Source organism: Falco peregrinus, chromosome 8, assembly GCF_023634155.1.
Source record: "Falco peregrinus isolate bFalPer1 chromosome 8, bFalPer1.pri, whole genome shotgun sequence".
Lineage (NCBI taxonomy): Eukaryota > Metazoa > Chordata > Aves > Falconiformes > Falconidae > Falco > Falco peregrinus.
The window spans coordinates 36,569,159-36,589,940 of NC_073728.1; the positions used below are offsets into that span (position 1 = coordinate 36,569,159).

The 20,782-nt window shown below is 42.7% G+C and overlaps 1 protein-coding gene across 4 annotated transcripts; it reads left to right on the plus strand.

Annotated features, from left to right (window-relative positions):
- Nucleotides 1-4,593: 4,593 nt before the first annotated feature.
- UBXN4 (UBX domain protein 4) lies at nucleotides 4,594-20,490 on the plus strand. 4 transcript variants are annotated; one of them, XM_055812431.1, is made up of 13 exons: nucleotides 4,594-4,747; nucleotides 10,841-10,943; nucleotides 11,816-11,844; nucleotides 12,697-12,815; nucleotides 13,394-13,562; nucleotides 14,013-14,115; nucleotides 15,684-15,738; nucleotides 15,889-16,053; nucleotides 16,850-16,977; nucleotides 18,039-18,141; nucleotides 18,469-18,600; nucleotides 18,944-19,152; nucleotides 19,885-20,490. In XM_055812431.1, exons 1-13 carry the CDS (start codon nucleotides 4,666-4,668, stop codon nucleotides 20,021-20,023), a joined length of 1,536 nt encoding a protein of 511 aa, XP_055668406.1. In that variant the 5' UTR covers nucleotides 4,594-4,665; the 3' UTR covers nucleotides 20,024-20,490. The 4 variants fall into 4 exon arrangements, with proteins under 4 accessions (XP_055668406.1, XP_055668408.1, XP_055668409.1 ...); XM_055812433.1 differs by having other exon boundaries at nucleotides 13,394-13,556; XM_055812434.1 differs by having other exon boundaries at nucleotides 4,611-4,747; nucleotides 10,841-10,890.
- The last annotated feature ends 292 nt before the right edge of the window (nucleotides 20,491-20,782 follow it).

Genomic DNA, 20,782 nt, shown 5'->3' on the forward strand with positions numbered 1-20,782 from the left:
AGAATAACCAGAAAAGCTGAACAAATCTGGCTATTACCTTCTTTGCCAAAGGCTGCAATTGCTTTAAATTTTTAACTAATACTTTCTATAACTGTGTAAAATGCATCCCTGAACTGTGAATATTCAATATTATTTGTGGTATTCCAGCGAAAAGGATAATTCAAAATTAAGAAAACAAATTTAAGCTCCATACTTTGGGAACACTCAAAACCACGTGGACCTGAGGCTGGATTTGGGCAGATCGTAACAGCACACCTGAGAATCCACTGACGGCCCCCACGCGGCTGCCAAGCTACAGCCTCGTGTGCCTTGTGTGTCAGTAAGGCTGGACTGGAGTGAAACGTTGCTCAAGGGGCATCTTGCGTCTTACCCGAGACTCCCCCCCGAGCAAGTTGAACCTATTATAATCTGAAATCCTTTTCTTTCACTCACGTGCTTAGAATACAACATCAAAAGGAAAGCAGTGGAACATGTGCAAAGAAAGGAATCTAGCACTGTGGTGTACTGAAGACTAGCACTTAGCTGTTCCTACCTGAAACCATCCCTAATCCTGCCAGCCTTCTGTCAAACACGCGTTATGTTTTGAGGTCCAGGGGTACAGGACAGTAGTATGGAGACGGGAGTTCAGTTTTGTCAAAGCAAGGGAAGAACTGTTCAGCTTGATGAATAAAATAAGGTTCTTTGGTACGCAACATGCCTTTCACAGTAAGACCATTTGGGTTTTTCTTCCGTTGTTCAAACAGCTCGATACCCATTTCCCATCTAGTAACACAAGCCATTTCCCTCTCAAGGTGGAATAAATATATTCTCATGCTATGACACTCATTTGTGCCTTAAAATTTCACATTTCACTTTGCTGTTTTGAGATAATCTTGTATTAACTTGTTTTGATGTCTGAAGGGGAGTCATAATAAAAATTGCAACTAACTTCTTTTATAAATACCTGTGGTAGCACCGTGACCTATTTTTCCCCTAGAAAACCGATGCGGGCTGTAACTGCCTGTATTTAGCCCTCAAGCATAGAATGTTTATATGAAGCTTTGGAGAAAACCAATCAAACCATTTTCACGTTACAGGGCATGCAAAATTATTGTAGCTGGAATTTTTATGTGTTTGCAGCTGAGAAAGGACTTATTTCAATCTTTTCAATGTTTCCACCGCTTAGTATTCATGAGAGTTGATATGCTGCCTCTATTCAATGTCCTGCTCCTAGTCACATTTAAAATGTTTTGGGGTTGGGTATTTTTTGCTATTGATGTCAACAAGTATAAACTTAAAGAGTGCACAATGTCAATGTGACTTCGTTTTGGAAGCCTTATTTCTTGGGTGTAGACCAGAACACTTACAAAGGGCCCGATTTCCAGAACATTCTGAAAATTAAGTCCCTTTAAGTTCTCTTACTCTGCCACCTGAGACCAAAGTCACTATTCACATCTGAAAACCTCAGATGCAAGGTCCAGTGTAAATTACGTTGCCTCTCAGCTGACTTGAAGATGTACGCAGTTCTGTTCTTACCACAATGTGTATGGGCCTCCTTTGAGTTCAGCATCTGCCTTGTGTGTTTAAGCTTGTAGGGCTGGAGTTTGGACCCAACTCTGTTTGGCAGCCCTTTATTAACAAGGTTTACTTTTTATCCTGCTTGTAACTACTTGGATGTTTTGCGATGTTTGCCGTTTGTCAAAATTTGTCAGGTTGAAAGTGGATCTTGCTTCAGAGATAATTAAGCACTAACATTTGGTCCAGGGCACAAACACACACTTTAGAGTTTACTGCTTTTTTTTTCATTTTTCAGTCTTACTGGTAAAGCACATGAGCCTAGTCATTATACGGGATGCATGCAACTGTAATGAACTGTTTCTTCACTTCTGAAGAGAAATCTGAATGTCAGACAAAAGACTAGTGCTGTAAACCAAAGAGCTCTATAGGAAAATCTGTATGTTGCTGATAGTTGTATGCTTTTAAAACTGATACAAATAATGAAAATAAACTGTGCTGCTGTGGATAATGCTGAACAGTGAGGTTTATTCTTCATTCAGTTCCCATGCCCCGGTTAACTGAGAATCGGAATTAGACTAAGGATTGATGACAATACACCATGCTGACAGCAGAGACATTTTTCAGGCACAGGTGCAACAGAGGTGGAAAGCACGCTAGAAGCTGGCTGCAATATGGACTAGCTTCAACCTCAAACAATCACTTACATTTGAGTTCCAAAAATTACTTGACAGCTAGCTTAAAAAAAAAAAAACAACAACCAACCAAACAGCAATAATGCACATCACACTTGAATTCCAGAGGACCTCTGTTTAAACTTGAGAGCAAAGACACTGTCATTCTGCTTCTTTCTAATGCCCTAAATTTTGCATTAGTTGTAGGGTTAATTAGAGAGACTGGTATGCAGCACAACCTTGCCCTTCTTATGATAAGGTTCCAAATTAGTTACTCTAAGAAACAGCATTATTAAGTGTGCTATGACAGTCTATCACATTCATTTATACATACTAGGAAATACACCAGAGCTTGTCTCCATGTTTAAGCCAAGTAAAAAGGCAACAAATTTGAGTAAACTGATACTTTGATTCGTTAATGAACCAGTGATAAGTGTGAAACAACGATGCAATTAAAAACATAGTTCACTAATAAAAACGTAATTCACTAATAAAAACATTGTCCTTTTTCATCCAAGTAGACCTGTGCTAGTTTGGGGGGGGGGGGGAGGGGAATCACCTCTTAAAACATGACTGTCTTGCGTTGGTTCCCATACCGATTGCTGAACACACATGTACCCCCCTCTGAGACGGTGAAAGCCGCTCAACTTGATCTCTCTGTCCGGCCTTACAAATGTTCCCAGTGTCTAAAGCAATCTGCCTAAGTCAGCCACTGACTTTGCAGCACACCAAGGCACTTAATCCCAGGTAATGCTTCAGCTGTCAAATTATTTTTTATTTCTCAATAAAGCTTTCTACCTTAGTAGTTACCCCTCCCTTTTCCTAGGCCTACAAATTGAAGACCTCTGCTGTTTTCCATGGACACCTGTGCTAAGGGCCCTCATCAATTATAGCAGCAAAGGCATGTACAACTAGCAACTCAGTGACCCTGCAGTTAGAGAATTATACATTTAAAACTGTAATTATTTGAGAATGTAATATAAATAGTTCCTGGTGATGTAAAAGATTGTACACAAAAGTCATTAGTAAGCCCTTCTTTCATGTTTAAACAAAATCTCCTCCTTGTGGTGTAGAAATTTTTGAAAATTGTATTTGCAAAATAATTTCCAAAACATCTGTTGTTCAACACTTCACTCACCCTTCTCATGCAACTTGGCTTCCAATGTAGGGCTTCAAATGAGATGCAATCAAACTACAGCTGTTAGAAATGCCATGACAATTAATGTAACTTTCAAATTCTTCATAGAGCTTAAGATGCTGACATACATTAGAACCTAACCTTTTCCTCTATATGCATGTCCTTAATAGAGATGTCTTTTTGTTCATCTCAGAAAAAATCTATAGTTTAACACCATTCAGCCTTTGGCATTGTTCTTAGATCTGTTTTGAACCATGAAGAAAGAAAAAATGCAAAAAAATATCTCAGCAGAAGGCCTATAGTGTGCTGACAGTTACATAAGAGAATCACTGAATGCGCAGGCAAAGCTTACCCAACAAGCAGGACTGCTGCGACATATTCTCCACATGCCACATCTTGAAAGGTAAAACAATTTTTGTGTATTTTTAACATTGATGTGCCTCTTTTCAGTATAGCTTTGTGGGGGTTTTAGTCAACATTATCCAGTGACTTCTCTAATTAAAGTCCAGATTACACAAAATACAAGTGAAAAGCTTTCTAGGCTGACAGCCTGTGTATTTTTTGTTTTTGCCTTCAGGTATTTTGACAGTATCTGCACCAGCAATAGTTACCCAGAAGACAGTCACCATCCCAACTGTGTTTCAGAAAAGCTTAAGTGCAGCATTTTTTCCAAAATGTTATCATCAGCACTTGAAGCTGTCTTGTCTTCATTACGGTGCAACATCCATCCAAGACGCCAACTGCCTTTGCTGGCTATGGCCCCAAAAAGGCTGTGCTGTAAACGCCATGGCGTCCCGACCATCCTTCACAGCCTGCCTCAGCATGGAGGCTGCCCTGGCCTCATCTCCTGCCTGCTGTGCAGGATCTGGATATGGCGCACACTCTACTTTTTGTCCTATTTAGCATGGACTTCTGTCAAACAGTGGCAGCGCCATCGCTTCCCCCCTCTGTCACGCCCTTGACTTTCCCAGGGTGGCCGCCGTGGCCATCCTGCCCTCAGAGCCCCTCACCGCAGGGCCTGGGGTGCCTTGATCGCGTGAGCCCCTTTCCCCGCCGCTGCCCTCGCCCGCCTCAGCCGTTTTGCGGCGGCAGGGCACGGACGGGGGGCAGCGCCCCGCAGCCAGGCGAAGGCGCCGGGGCGCCAAGATGGCGGCAGGGCGCGGCTGGGGGGGAACCGCCGCGCAGCCACGCGAGGCGCCAAGATGGCGCCGGCGCCGGGCGGAGTCGAGCCCGCCACCGCCCCGCGCGTGGCCGAGGGCGGGCCCGCGCCCAGCGCGCACACGCCGCGCAGGCAGCCGCCGTCGGTGCGACCGCGCATGCGCCTGGCGGCGGCCGGCAGCACCCGGGGCCGGCGGCACCATGATGTGGTTCGGGGGCTCCATCCCGGCCGCCATCGCCGCCGCCAAGCAGCGGAGCTCGGTCTTCGTCGTGTTCGTGTCAGGTACGGGCCCGGCCGGGGCGGGGGTGCGGGGCCGGGTGCCGCCCGCCCCCGCGCTGACACCGCCGCGCCGCCGGAGGGGCCCGGGGGCTGCGGCCAGCACCCTGCGGCCGGCCGGGGCGGCTTCGGGCCCGGCGGCTCCCGCGGCCCCGCTGCCTTCCGCGGCGGCTGGGCCCGGCCGCGGCCCTGCCCGCCGGCGCTGCTCGTTGGCGGGCCCGCGGGCGGGGCTGGCCGTAGGCCCCGCGGCGCCCCCCCGGCTGCAGCTCCCCGGGCTGCTTCTGCTGTGTCAGCCCGGCGGCGGCGGCGGCGGTGCGGGCCCGGCCGGGCCCTCGCGGTGCCACGGCCGCTCCGGGGCGGCGCCAGCGGCTGCCCGCCGGCCTCGCCTGCCCCTCGCACGGGCCCGCGCTCCGCGGCGGCGGCTGGAGCGGCCTGTGCGCAGCCGCCAGCTTCTCCTGAGGCGGCTGCAGCGTCCGGTTTGTAACCGAGCGGCCGCTGAAACCCATCAAACCGCCATTGTCCCTGCGTACGTTGCCTTTCTGTCTGGAAAAATATGGATAGGTGAAGGGAAGGGAGGATATCAGACAGGCCCTTTACCGTTCTTCTGGCTTGATGTACCTGGGCGTGTTGTTTCTTTTGGTTTTACTCTTTCCTTAAACGCTTGTGGCTTGAAGTTCCTCAGGTACCTCATGAAAAAACAGCCGCGCTAAACTGGCGGCTGGTGGTGTCCCCGTAGGAGTGACTGACCCGGCGGGTTCGTGGGCTGCAAGAAGGCAGCTCCCGGAGGGGCGGCGAGCAGAAAAGCAGAGCTGGGTCCCTCTGTTGACACGGCTTCCCTTGTGCTGGGAGAAGAGCGTTTTCCCCTGGGCAGTGCACAGACTGCCAGCAGCCAGACCTGGGCCGCAGCGTGCCGTGCGGGTGCCGGAGCGGGGCTGGGCAGTGCGCGCAGGTTTAGGGCAGTGCTTTAAAGCCCCTGCATCGTGATGGCAGGCGGGGGGCTGTGCTGCGAAAGCCTTTTGCCGTGGCGATTTTTTATTTCCATCTCTTGCATAAACGTGCTCTAGTGTGTTTACCTACAGCACCTATCCTAGCTGTCTGCCTTCATAGTCAGTAAAGAGATGACCATAGTATGGTGTATAAAATGAAATGGAAAGTCACGTGGTGAACAAGAAGAAACTTGTTGCAGACCCCAGCTGGAGCAGCATGTTCCTGGGGGGCTGCGCCCCACCGCAGGGCCCCGGGGCTGGAGCAGTTTGTGAGGAGCTGCAGCCCCTGGGCAGGGCTCCCATGGGAGCAGGCAGTCCGTGGAGGGCTGTCTCCCGTGGAAAGACCCCACGCAGGGCCAGGGCCAAGTGTGAGGAGCCCTCCTCTGGGGGGGCGGCGGGGGGCAGGGGCAGCGTGTGGCCACAGCCCCCATTCGCCACATACCCCTGTGCTGCTGGACAGGCAGGAGGGAGAGAAGATCTGAAGTTGTGCCCAGGAAGAAGGGAGGGATAGGGGGAGAAGGTGTTTAAGGTTTGTTTTTCTTTCTTGTGATCCTTTCTCGTGATCAAGAATTCATTTTCCCCAAGTCTGTTTTGCCCGTGACAGTAAGTGGCAAGTGACGTCTCCCTGTCCTTATCCTGAGCCACAAGCCTTTCATTGTATTTTCTCTCCCCTGTCCAGCTGAGGAGTGATAGAACAGCTTTGGTGGGCAGCTGGCGTCCCGCCAAAGTTAGTCCGCGAAGACTTATTTTTTTAAAATAGTGATTCAGTACCTATGTGTACTTTGAACTTAGACATATGTACATTGAGATATGCACATTGTAACTTATTCCCAGTATTTTTTTGAAACTAATATTGTCCACAACTGGCCTTTTCTTGTAGGTGTGTGTTTGTGTTGACTAGGAATATGTAGATGTACAGAATGGAGATAAATTTATGATTGCAGGATGTCACCTAGTTCAGTCATCACATGGTTTGGCTTGGAAGAGACCTGAAAGATGATCTAGTTCCAACTCCCCTGCTGTGGTCAGGGACCCCTTCCACTAGATCATGTTGCTCAAAGCCCCATCCAGCCTGGCCTTGAACACTTAGTTTTGACAGTATGGTATGTAAGGATTTGTTTTGTTTGTTCTTAGGAGGCCTGGAAAAGGGCAACCTTATTTCCAAAATTGAAGAGTTGGAGAGTTCTGCTGAGTTGTGGTCTGCCCTGGGAGCACTGGGGTCAGGGCAGCTGACCTGTGATGGAGCTGGTTGTGAAGCACTTCTGTTACACCTGCTGGGAGAGGGAATTGGGAAGCCCAAGAGTTTAGGTTCTTACCATGTGTGGAAGCAGGCAAGCTTGAAGGATGCTGAGTGCAAGAATAGTCTTATTGTTATGCTAGCAGTGATGGGGTTTGTTGTTTGGGTAAAGCCACATTTAAAACTACGCAGTTGGTGGTGATGGTAACTTTGAGTCTTTGCACTATATGCTTGCCCACAGATGTCAGAGACAAGCATTTGGAAGCAGCTCTCAGAGCAGGAAAAGTGCTTCCAGGAGCGTTGAGTGTTTCTGTTTTGCATTGTACTCTCTGTCCAGTAATGTATATGGGGACAAAAAAATAATAAAGAGGAAAAATTAGTGAAAGAAATGGAAAATATAAATTAACTGGAATTTTAGGATGGCCACTGCGAAGGGTAGCTATTAGATACAGCCTTGACAAAATTTTTTTATTTGTGGTGAGTCCATCTCTACTTGGTTTCTGCTACTGTCTGTGTCTTTCTCTCTCTTCACAGCACTTTCCTAAACATGCACTAGAAAATGAAGAACTGGATTATTCTTTCTGATTCTTGAATATTTTCCGGTCAAGCAAGGAATAACATGGCTTTTTATCTTAACAACGAGGTGGTGTTTGTGACTGCGATTGCATGATGTTCAAACAGGTTTCTTCTTTAACATTTTTGTTTGCAGCTATAATCCTGACTTTTTTTTAGTTCAGGTTTCAAAACCTTCACAGCATATTCTGGTGATGCAGTTGTGTAAGCATATTAAAGATGCAGTTAAATTCACGGGAAGTTGCAATAAAAGAGGTTGCTTCCTACTCTTCAGGGAGCATGAGGTGAAGCGTTTCAGCCTTACAAAACTGATTTTAAATACTAAGGTGAGATTTAGAGGCTTCTGTACACACGGAGCAAGGAAGTTGTGTTTGGGGACCAGACTGGTTACTTTGTGGCATCAAATAATTGCCAGTAGGTTCTGCACCTGCACAAGAAAAAAAGTATTGCTGATGCTGAAACAGGTCTGGTGAATGTCTCTGGTGTCTTTTTGGGAGCTGTTCTGTAGATGATTTTCTAGGCTGAGGAGTTAAAAAACTCATTTCATTATTTGACTTATTAATGTAAAGTTAATTGTTCATTTGGTATGAAACTTCCTCAGATTCCTAAGGTTAGACATGCTCTGGTCATGAAAATCCCAGGCCACTCATAAAAAGTGCTTTTTGGAAGAAAAATGGAGGAGTGGGTGATAACAAACTTCAAGGTAAAATGTGTTTCTTTTTAGTAACATTGCTAGAAACACACCTTCCTTTGTTCATAACTTTATTTTTAGATATTTTTTTTTTTTACAAACTGGTTTGCAGTCAACAAGCTATTTGTTAGTATTTTGTAGCCAAGCTTTATCAAAGCACTTTTCAAATTAAATATGTGAAATGACGCAAAGGAGGAGGAGGTGAACAGCTTAATGTCCTGGCTTTCTGTCATTTCCAGAGCGGACAGTCCTTATTACTGAGTAGTTATGAAATGCTGGACATTGAGAAGTCAACTGGCCTTTTTATCTCCCTTATTCTGAAAGGAAAACACTTTTCCCTGATGACTCTGCACGGAGGAATAGGGGAATTAAATTCTTTTGAGAACCTGTGATGGTTTTGAATATGTTCCTTGTACAAGACATAAATCATTGAAGAAAAAGTCTCTTCCAGTTACCTGAATCACGTGCGAAATGGGTATGTTTTCCCTATGTAGATATCTAAATTTACCTGTCCAAATGTAAGAGGTGAACAAGTGTGACTGCAAATTGTGTGCAGGTCTTTCTGCTAAGTGAAATAAAGCAATGCTTTTGTTTGAGAAACCAGAAATCCCAGAGTCTTGGGAACTAGAATTCTGAGGCGGTTGTGATAGCTCAGTGTTTAGCGGATTATGAATTATGCCAAATTCTGTTTGTTTAGCTTGACCTGTTGACTTCTCTGATGCTTTTCCTGTGACCTGGCAGTTTTCATTTCAGGATATAATTACTACTACAAAACCGTAATAAATGAACCTTGACCCCCAAATGAGAAAGGCTTCTCGAGACAAAAAGATAGATGAGAATAAGCAACTATTCTGTGGGTAGTCACAATATTAAACTGTGCTTCATGGCACAGAACTTGATAAAATGTGAGTTATCAGCATTTTCATTCATGGGTCATGTCTCTGGGAGACTGGACTGTGAACAGTCTCTGACCTGTTTGTGTCTTTCAGCATTCTTGTTCTACACCATTTGTTTGTATGGAAAACTTAGTGTTAGGCAAGTATTTAGATATTTTTAGTAGCCTAATCGGATGAGCACATGTGCTTTTGAAAAAGCGTGTGGTGAGGCAGCTGTCTAAGCAGTTGGCCGTGGGGGAGGAGGCTGAACCACTCTTGGCAGAACAGCTGCACCCATTGACCACAGTTGGAATCCCTGCACTTAAAGGAACGGGAAAGGTTCCAACATAAAATATCCTAAATATTTACTGGCTTATGTAGAACTATAATAATAGAGATGAATATTTTCTCACTTGCTCCAGTGCTTCCAGGGGAAAACCAAGACACTTTTCCAAAATCAGTGTATTGGTATGTGTGTCTCTGAGAAGCAATGTGGCCAGGCAGTCATGGCCTAAAGGCAGTGGTGCTTCACCAGGGGACTCCACTAGAACCCCTGACCTCTAACAAGTAAATAATACTGCATGAAATGCAATTGGGATGAAACAAACAAATGGTTTGTTGTTGCCATTGAATAATGGGCTACTATACTTCTGTACTTGTGACTCAAATTCTTCACCAAGAGTACAGGCGATTCCAAGCTGCTAGAAAGTAATACAGATTGAAGAGAAACAGATGGTTGCAGGCCAGTTGACTTGTTGAAAGATGGTTAATATTCATCGGGATCTATTAACCCATATCGTCACTAAACCGGTGCTTTGAAAGATGTGCGATTGATGTGTTTCTTCTGATTAAAATAAATAACACTTCTGAATCTGTGGTCCCAGAGCACCTTTTCAGTCTTCCTGACTTAAGTAGCTCCTCTTCTACTGTTCCTCTTCTTTCTCTGTGTTCTTCACTTTGTTTCCTCCCCTCCTACCATTACAGTTATGTCAGGAACTGGAATACAAAAGTAGTTACAGATAATCCTGCAAATAAATGTTTCTTGGTTTGTGGTGGTTTGGGTGGTTTTTTTTAAACACCATCAAACTGTGAAACCTTGTCTGCTGAACTATGTGTTCACAAAGGAGTGGAAAATACAGTTTTACCTCTTAGCAGTTGGTGTACCAGTATGTAATTACATTTAAAATGAGGGGTGGTGGATAGTTTTAGCATGTCAGCAGGTCAAGCTTAATGTCAGGGAGAAGCAATGGTTCCCCCTGTGCTGTGGGATCTCTTTGCATATTACGAGAGTATAGTGAAGCAAAATACTAAAGAGTAAGCTTACTACTCCCTGTAACATGAAAAGTGAGGTCTTTCGGTAGTTGTGCAATTAGATGATGCAGTCAAACCAATCTTCAGACTTCCCATCACCTCAGTTCCTCTGTCTCTGTTCCATCTGTGTGGTCTGGTCCCTTCTGCTCCCTTGGACCAGTTCACCACGCAGCTGAACGACGGTGAAAGCTATGTGCTTGCTGGCTGGGAAGGGGGTTTGGTGTATCAGGTTTTTGGCATGTTAGCAAGGTGAATCGGCTAGAGTGAATTGTCTCCAGATTATCAAAAGAAATTATAAACAGACTTGAAAATAGTCACCAGAGTGGCTTTCAAAGGTGATTTCAAGCAATTGAAGCAAAGCTTAAATCAGACCAGAAACAGCAATTTGTGATGGGTTTAGCTTCACACGTGTGCTGCATCTTGCAGGTGAAGATGAACAATCTACTGAGATGGCTGCCAGGTGGGAAGATGAGAAGGTGACTGAAGCTGCCTCAGATGGTTTTGTTGCTATTAAAATTGACTCCAAAAGGTTTGACCCTATTCTAATTCTGTCTCTTATTATAAACATTTCATTGATGATGAGAGTAGGAGGCTTTTAAAGTCCTCACCCCGATTTGGAGGTAGTCTAAATACAAGGTTCCAGAGCATAAGTGAATTTGGTACTCCTGGAGCCACTAGAGCCTGAGAAAATTCCAAATTTCAAAATTTCACCATTGTGTTCTGGAGAATATTCATTGCATATTTAGGACTGTATTTCAGTACTAGTAAAAGAATGCTCGAGGTTGTCCTTTTTCAATAGGAAGAGACACGCAAGTTATGTAAAAAAAGCTGGAATCCAATGAAAGTCCTCTTGAGGCAGTGCTTGATTTACCAAGTTAGATAAATTGTAAAACTCTCGTGAATTCAGAAAGATAAAAATCTGTAAAGCCCCAGAGAAAAATGTGTTTGTCTCTATTGTAACACGTAGAATAGAGAAGCATTGAAGTTCCTGGGTAAAACTGCTCAGCTATTTTTGTTACGTTTAAGTGTTCCAGTCCATGTGCAGAAAGTGCATTGGCATTTCCCAAAACGGTATTATTTTGAAATGCTCTATAGACATTTTACTAGACTTCCTGTATTGTTTGCACTCGGTAGACTAGATGTCTTGTTGCTGAATTGCTTCTTAGTGCTGTTTCCCTAAATCTTACTTAGTGAACTGTGATAACCAGGGATTGTCACCATGTCAACGCTTACGCAAAATGTTAATGAGAAGATGCAGTGCAAATTTGCTTTTACTGTTCTTTCAAGTATTTAAATAGTTTTGTGTGTGGTAGTAGGACAGTTATTTTTATGATGAAAGACTAAAACTGAAGTTGTTGCAAAGTGATTGTGCCTCCTAAATGAATCTTTTCTTTTAAACAGTGAAGCATGCCTGCAGTTTTCTCAAATCTGTATCCTTTGAGGTCAATTTAGATGCTACGTTATGATTACAGGTAATTGCTCTTTACAAGTTAACAGTGTTCTTAAGACGAACATTTACAAGCAATGTATTATTGAAAATACTTCTTAGGGCACAAAAATGTGCAATAAAGTGTGTGGTTGAAAGGTACTATCTATGTATTGAACTTACTGTTAGTTCTTAGAGAAAGTGAACAAGTTGGGGTTTTTTAATGTTAATCCTATGTAATTCTTCAAATAGAAAATTATCCAACGCTTTATGTAAACAAAATAACCCCTTGCTATTACTAATCTGCATTGGAAAACAAGCAAACAATGCTTTAAATTACTAGCTGGAGTTTGGAGTTATGAAGGAGGAAGAACAAGTAGTGGGAGGGGGTTGTACCAGCTACCCAGGTGTGAAGTTAGGTGCACATCTGCCTGCCTTCAGCAGTTCGCTTCCCGTAGCCCAGGAATTCTGCGTGATGTCAAGGAAGGGGATTCAGTGTCTAAACTTGGATTTTCTTAATGCTGTGAAGAATTCATTACTGAATTGTAATACATAAGATGTTGTCTCGCACTAAACCAAAATCTCCCAAGTCATTTGTTGGGTATGTGTGAGCTGGAGAAAAATATGTTGCTTTAAACCATTACTAAGAAAAGAAGAAATACTAATCAGTTGTATGTAATGTTTTCCAGCATTTTTGCTAGCATCCTTTTTTAATTCTTCCCTTGGCACCAACTAGTGGCGACCAGGTGGAGACAGAATACTGGGCTAGAAGCTTCTGCAGGACGGACTTCTGCTTTTGCTTTCAAAGTACTCTATAAACTTCCATTATTTGTTGCCCTTAACTGCTGCTGTGCAGATCCCGTAGTGTGCGTTCCATCCAGTTTTTTTATAGGAGACAATGGAATCCCTTTGGAAGTAATTGCTGGCAGCGTTTCTGTTGAAGAGCTTGTTACCAGAATCCATAAAGTTAGACAGGTAACGCTTGCTCACAGGCTGCATCTTGCAGATGGAGTTGGGTGTGCTCACATGTTCCGGATGGGAGATGTCCCTGGCCCTTAGCATGTGCCTGGGGGAAGTACGAGTCACTGGTTCTGTGTCCTTCCAGCCACAAAATCTGCGAACTTCCATTCAGTACGCAGACTGAACGGGCTGGGAGGTGCTGTGCACAAGTGCTGCGTTGCTTACAGATTGCTTTGTAACAGCTGTGTAACCCCTGCAATATGGAAGAAATATGTCAAGAATTCCATAAACTGGAATGACACCCAGTGACTCTCTATTTTGTACGTGGGGGGGGGTTAATACTGTTTTATAATGTGGATTTATAAAATGATGATGTGGAATGTGATATACATATAGATTTATCACTTTGATTTCAAGTGTAAGACTAAAATGAGGAAAAAAACATGAAATGTATGATTGCATTGTACTTAACGATATGTGATAGGTTTAGTTTTATATTTCAAATAGGACCGATTCTCCAAAATAGTTCAGTTTTGACCTTTGAACCTGTGGAAAATATTCACAGTGGTGTGTTTTTCCCTCCGATTTCTTAGATGCACACAGTAAAAGGGCAGCCTTTGGAAAATGGAAGTCCGTCACCTGCTCCCTGTCACTCCTCTCAGTCTGATGGTGCTCCAGAAAATACACAGTCCAGAGCAGCAGAGCTTTGTGACTCTCCCGAGTCCGTTACGTCTGAGACAATAAGACCTTCTGCCGGTAATGGTTAGTAGTTTTACACAAGTGCTAGCTAATTTGTTTTTGAAGTAGTTGTCCTTTTTTTTGAGTTGTTATATGACAGTACATAAAAGGCAACGTATTGAGTGGACTTGTTGAGGGACATCTTGGGTATCCCAGAATGCTTCTCAGAAGTCCAGAGGGGAGAATAACTTGTCATTCTGCTCAGTTTTAATGAGTGCGAAATCGATGGTTTGTAATACAATAAAAACTGTGTACACTTTCTTGAAAAAGGATTAATTAAAAAAAGTTTCCACGGGTTGGTAACATGAAAAACCAAATTGTGCGGGGGAGGAGTCTAAATAAGTAGAACCTCTTATCTCCTCGAGATACCCTAGTTGCTGCAAATTATGGCTGACAATGAGCATAATCTTTTTTTATAAGGAATACACCTTTTATTTTTCTCTTATGGCTTATTTTCTTATAAATCACTTGAAGATGGAGCAAATTTAGGTCAAGCAAGCCAGGAAGCAGCTAATTCTTCAGATGGGCAAGTGAGTGATGCTCAGCCTGTGAATGATCTTATGCTCAAAGTAGAACGGTAAGTTGTCTTTTGCAGACTTCCTAATGTATTGTATTTGTTTCTTAGGAAGCAGTTTTGTTGTTTGGGGCTTTTTATTTGTTTTTAACAAACAGGCTTAATTACATGATTTTAAGTGCTGTTATCTGGCAAGCGTTTATATGTCTTACTTGTGTTTAGATGTCTGTGACAATAGTAGGGTTGATTAAAAAAATCTTTAAAATTAATCTCATTTTTCACGTACTCTGAAAGAAAGAGGTAATCTGCAAAAATACAAACATTCACCTTTAATGCTTGAATAGAGACAATATGTTTACTATTAAAACATTGAACTGAAAGCACTTGAAACTGGGGTAAAAGTGCTAATCAAGGTTGTGTACCTTGATGCTATCTTAATTTCTTTTTCTTCTTGTCTATGTTATGGCTGTTCGTAGTCTAGGTGTATTGAGAAAGCCAGCGGAATCCTTTTCTGAGACTCTTCTGTTTTGATCAGTGAACTGTAATAAGGTCTGAGTAATGGTAGTTCTAGTATTTCAAAGTGTGGTAACCAGAAATGTCCGGTCCAATAATGGTTCATTCATTAACACTGATTTTAAATACAAGATTTTGTGTATAAACTTATTTGTTAGCATCTGGAAGACTAATACTATTTGTAATAGCCTATCTAAAATAAATAACACATACTTAGTAAACAGAATTATTTATACTGTTAAATGTATTTTAAAACGTGTTTATGTTTAATTTCAGTTTTCTTCCAGAGTTGCTGGACAATAAGTATAATTTTACTTACCACCGATAAGAAAATGCAGTCAGTATTTTACTATGAATATCAAAGTTACTTTCAAAGATGTGCATTAATCTTGAATTATGTCATATTTGCATATATCTACAACATTTCTTTCAGGGGGAAAAAAAAAAAAGAGGCAAAGGTCTGTGGTAATTACCTTTTTCTTTTTCAAAAAGGAAAACAGCTGCCACACAAACCAAATCTGTCTGATTGTCTGACTTCTCGTGGTGTTTGGCCAGGCCTGCCCTTTCCCCAGACTTAAAATATGTTGTAAATTACTATGGTTTAAAGTCAGTCCTTATGCTAAGACACCTTTCTGGAGACATGAGACAGATGCACGTGCATCTTTGTCAGTGCTCTGCGTTACTCGCTTTCCATTGTAGGAAGCGATGTGCAGAAGAAACCAGATGGCTTGAATAGCAAAGAAGAGCCTGAGATTCAGTGTTCCTGTTCCCACAGATCATAAGTAGTGTTTGCTTATTGTATCTTTTACAAGTTGGTTCAACAGTAAGAATATGTAAGGATCTTCATTTACTGAGTGGAAGGGGACAGAAGGAATACAGTAAACTCCATTAAAAATTGGAAACCAGGTGGTGAATCACCACCTCATCTTTTTATTCACATTCACCCGCATGTGAATGAATCATTACTGTTACACTAGGTATTGGCACTGTTACAGTTCATATTCATTTTCACGTGTTCCATTCTTCTGTAAGTATTTGCAAATGCTTCATTAACATTTAAAAATGTTAATAACAGATACTGCAGTTTTCAGACTTTTCACTTTTATTCTTCACTATAGAATAACAAAAAAGCTTGAAGAGAGGAGAGAAGAGAAAAGGAAAGAGGAAGAACAGGTAACACAAAAATGTGAAACCACTTAGAATTTTTTTTATACCCTTATTTGAATAAATGCTTAATTCCTTTTTAAACAAGTGTACTTCAATCTTGTCTTTTTTCCAAGGCAATTTTGTGGTCCAATTTTTATGTCTCTGTTTTCTATTCAGAAAGAAATTAAGAAAGAAATTGAACGGAGAAAAACTGGTAAGGAAATGTTGGAGTACAAAAGACGACAGGAAGAAGAATTGACAAAACGTATGTTAGAGGAAAGGAACAGAGAAAAGGCGGAGGAGAAGGCTGCTAGAGAGCGTATAAGACAACAGATTGCAATGGTAAATTCCCTGTTTTGGAGGGTAGCTTGCTGCTTCTCTCACAGGGGCCACTGCGGACTAAAATGATTAATTCTCTCATTTGGTGAAACTTGGAAAGATTGTCCATTTTTCCTGTTTGGAATCCTGTGGCCTTGTCTTGTCACAATTTAGGTGGTGGTTGGGGTTGATGTTGCATTTCCTGTGTATAAAATGAAACTTCTGCTTTCATATTTATGATGCTCTTACCTATCTGAACAAACATAACTTTTCTTTCATGTTGCTTAAGCCCCATGGAGAATTACGATTTGAACATAAAAATAATTGCAATTTAAGCATGCTTCTGGAACAGAAGCACAGGGAATACTTAATTGTGGAACATGCAAAAGAACACTGATCTCAAAACGGTGGGGAGAATTATTTTCTAAGTTTGTATATATGTGTGTATGAATATAGTTTGTTACAATTGAAATCCCTCCTCATTATTAGGTTTTGCCCTAGAACACTTAGAACTGTAATCCTGTAACTTTTCATAAGATCTTTCCTTTTGTTTTCACTGGAGTGTTAGAATTGCATGGGAAGATCAGCTATTAACAACTGTTTGCGGGAAGTGACTCACCGAAAAGTGCGTTCTCTTGGCTAGTGATGTGAGATTGTGCAGTGTGGCAGTGAATAATTCTTTGCAGCACTACCGTCTTTTCTCCGTATGGCCTGCTTCTGTCTGTACTTGGGTACCGAGTACAGATCGTAGCTCTGTTTGAATGAATATTAAGAACCAATTTATGGTAAAGAATAAGGGTTCTCTTTGGTCCTTTCACAGGATCGTGCTGAAAGAGCAGCTCGCTTTGCAAAATCAAAGGAAGAGGCAGAAGCTGCAAAAGCTGCAGCTCTTCAGGCTAAACAGGCTGAAATAGAAGCCAGAAAAGAAGCATCTCAAAAAGAGCGAAGGTGAGTTGCTGTAGAGAGTATGTTCTTTGGGGAGAGAGAAGTAAAGAAACTTGAACTTTGAAGGGATTTATTATATATCCTGATCTATTAATTGATGCCTTGTTGAACTATTTAAAAATAGTGACAAAAAGTTGGCTTTTATAATATTTATTCATAGCTATTTACATGAATATTATGTTCTCTCGTAACTTTCATCCTTTTTGACATTTCTGATTCTGAAACTCTAGCCATCTTTCTCTGTGTGTTATTTTAGTTAGATGAGAGCTTTTTCTGTCTGATCTTTGATTTAAATACCGTGTATAATGGGGCTAGGTGGGGAACTAGAGAAGATGAGGATGTGGCAAGATCATGTCGAGAGCGAATGACTAGATAATGTCAGAAGTGCACCGGGGAGGGTGGTGCTGATGCAGCTGTTTGGCTGTGTGTGCACTTGGCTTGGGTTCAGCAAGGCTTGATTGGGGTCATCAGCTGCCTGTGTCAGAGCTGTCTCCTGCTTTGCCCAGCACCACTGTTTTAAGAAATATTCTAACCTGTAGCAACCTTACGTGGAGTTACGGAGCCGCTGTGAGTCTGGTACTGCCCTGAACAGAGGGCAAGCAACAGCCTGTGCTGGTGTTGAAACTCACACAGTGATGCTGGGCCGTGCCTAGTGGAGTATAGAATTACTTGCCAAGACAGCTTAAATGCCTGTCCCCTCACATAGTACAGCTTGACAACAAAACAGCTTGAAGAATAAAAGTAATGCAGGCTACACAAAAAGAAACATAGCCTACTCATTTCTTCAAATATCTCATGCGCTTACTCATTTTTTACACAATTAATGTTAATATCTTGTTTGAATCGTGATGGATTTTGGACTGTGATAAAAACCAGGGGAGATGCATTGTGGGATACAAGCAGGTGGTTAGCAACTGTAGATCCAAACGCGTAGCCCACCTGCAGTGCTGCCTTACGTAGGATGACTGTCCCCCTTTTCCACATTGATACCATCAAGCTAAAGCCCCGGGAGCATTTGAGTGTACCTGTTCATACGCTGACTGACCCCGATACGTGTCCCGCAGTGCAATAGCCAGGATTCAGTTCCGCCTCCCAGATGGATCTTCCTTTACTAACCAGTTCCCATCTGAAGCACGGCTAGAAGAAGCAAGGCAATTTGCTGCACAGGTAAACTGGAGTTTCTTTTTCTTAGCTGCGTGCTGATTACAACTTGGTGTAGCATCAACTAGGTGGGAAATTGTCGTCAACTGCCTGCCTTTTTGTTTCTTTGAAGGGGGTTTTGGTAGTGGCCCTCTCCAGTGCCACCAACTGCCTTTGCATTACTGCAGTGTACCATTAGTAAGAGATAGAATCCTTCATTTTTCTATACAAAGATGACTGATAATTTGATACAGAGCTCTTGAGCGTACCTTGCCATATTGATCCAGCGGGCAAATGTGCAATTGTTTGAAAGTGAACAGCTACAAATAAAATGTTTTCTTTGTATTTTCACAGACTGTTGGTAATGCTTACGGCAATTTTTCACTGGCAACAATGTTTCCCAGAAGAGAGTTTACCAAAGAAGATTACGGAAAGAAATTACTGGAACTAGAGTTAGCACCCAGTGCTTCAGTAGTGTTGCTGCCGGTAGGTGTTGGGTTTTGGTTTGTTTGCTGTTCATTTTCCTGCAAACAGCAGTACTGTCGCTGTGTATTCACTGTTTAGTCAGCCATGATAATACTTGGCTTGAATTTTGGTCTTTTCTGTGTCTAAGACAGACTGCAAAATAACTTCAGTTTTTGTCAGGACTGATTTGGAGCAGGGATTTTTCTGAAGCAGATAAATGATGGCGTAATTATCTGTCTAATGTGTAACCGAAGGAGTTCTCTTGTGTCTGCTGAGCTGCTTCTGAATTATAGATTAAATACTCCTTGTCTACAAGACCACAGCTTTAATATCTGACAAATTTGCTTTGTGTGTCTATGACCAGGCGGGAAGACCTGCTACTTCTGTTGTTCAGGCTTCAGGCGGTGATCTGTGGAAGTTCTTGGGCACAATACTTTATCCTCTCTTAGCGGTTTGGAGATTTATTAGCAACTTTTTGTTTACAAGTCCACCCCCCTCACAGTCTGCTGTGAGATCGGCTCATCAGCAAGACCATTCAAGTCCTTCGGCATCTAGCAGCGTTGAGCAAAGCAGGTAATCCAAGTTGTTTAAGGCAGCTGTTTCTCAGACTGCTTGCTGGGATTGTTTTCATTTTGTAGTGGGGAACTGAGCTGCATCTGTCCCATAGCTGCTGCCCTCCCCTTATAGTTCCTGAGCACTGCCCTTTCTGGCTGGTTAAAAGGTGGTTAATGGGGTGGCTGGTAAACTGCATGGCAGCTCTGACTGGGGTTTCTTGGCTTTTGCATGGGTGATTAAGCAAACTCAGTACTGTTGGCTTCTGTTTCCCGTCGGAGAGCAGAGAGAGCTTTGTCTTGCAGTCATTTGTGAATAGTGACTAGAGCTGCAACTACAAATGTGGGCTTTGCTTCAGCTGCTACTGTTTGGAAGATAAAAATTTTGAACATGAGATGTCGAAGTGGTGTGGTTGTACAAGCAGCTCAAGCAACCGCTGCCTCATGTTGATGGTTAAGGTTTTGTATTGCGTAGAGTGAGATCTTGCCTGTACCGGGAGAGCTGCTCCAGGTGAAGCAGCGGGGGGGCTGCCATGCTGGGCGCTTCCCAGCGGAAATGAGATCCTGGCAATTTGACTGCTAAATGACAAATTTTCAGCTGGGTATCACTCTCAAGGAAACAGTGGCTTTCTTCAGCCTTTTGGTACTGGGAATAAGAACAGGAGTGTTGCATGATCTGCATTTATCGCATTTACGTCTCTTGTGTAATTATTACCAGGGAAACTGTCAAACTTCACCGTCATTTGTTCCCTAGGCAAGCAGTCAGGAAACGAGTAGTGGAAAAGCGGGGGGAAGACTTTAAAAAAGAAGGCAAAATATACAGACTGAGGACTCAAGACGATGGAGAAGATGAAAACAACACTTGGAATGGAAATTCTACACAACAAATGTAGTTTTGAGTAACTGTCATAAGCATTGTCTGGCTTCCCCCACCCCCCCTTATTTGATCTAAGTTGACTAAAGCTTCTGGACAAGTGGGCTTATTTTTACACTGACTGAACTACTTTTTATTCCTGCAGCGGAGTATGGAATAAACTAAGTCACCTAAGTCAGAAAAATAAAGTGGGTGGAGCTGAGGTCTAGAAGCAAAGAGTTAAAAAAACCTGAAAATCTCCATTGGCTTTCATAATAGAAAGGCACTTTTTAATCTATAAATATTCTGCTATATAAATTTAAAGGCCAGATATTAATATAAAGGTCGTGGTAGACAATGACTGATTGAGGGTTTCAGAAGCACTATAAGTAGCAAATCAGATAACTAATTTATGTTTAAATTTTTTCTTGCTTCTGCAACTGCAAGCAAAACCTTGTAGTTTTTAACTCTGCAAGCACTCAATAAACTATTTTCCAGAAAACATAACTGTCTTCTTTTGTGAAGTTCCTCTGAAGTACTTGTGTCACAAGGAATCAAGCAGTTTGGACCATACACTGTAATTTAAATTAGAGCAGGCAAACTTTGTTCCAGTTTAAGTTGCCTTACTTGTGAGTTGCTTGTATTAAAATCTGGTTAAGACACATCAGAAATAGTGTTTTGGGTGCTGGAAGAAAAAAGATGGGTCCTTCTCATGTAAAATGGAAAATGGAAATGTTAGAGGGCTTCAGTACAGGCACCTGGGAGCGTTTGGTTTTGAGGAAGGGGTGCAGTCTTCCCT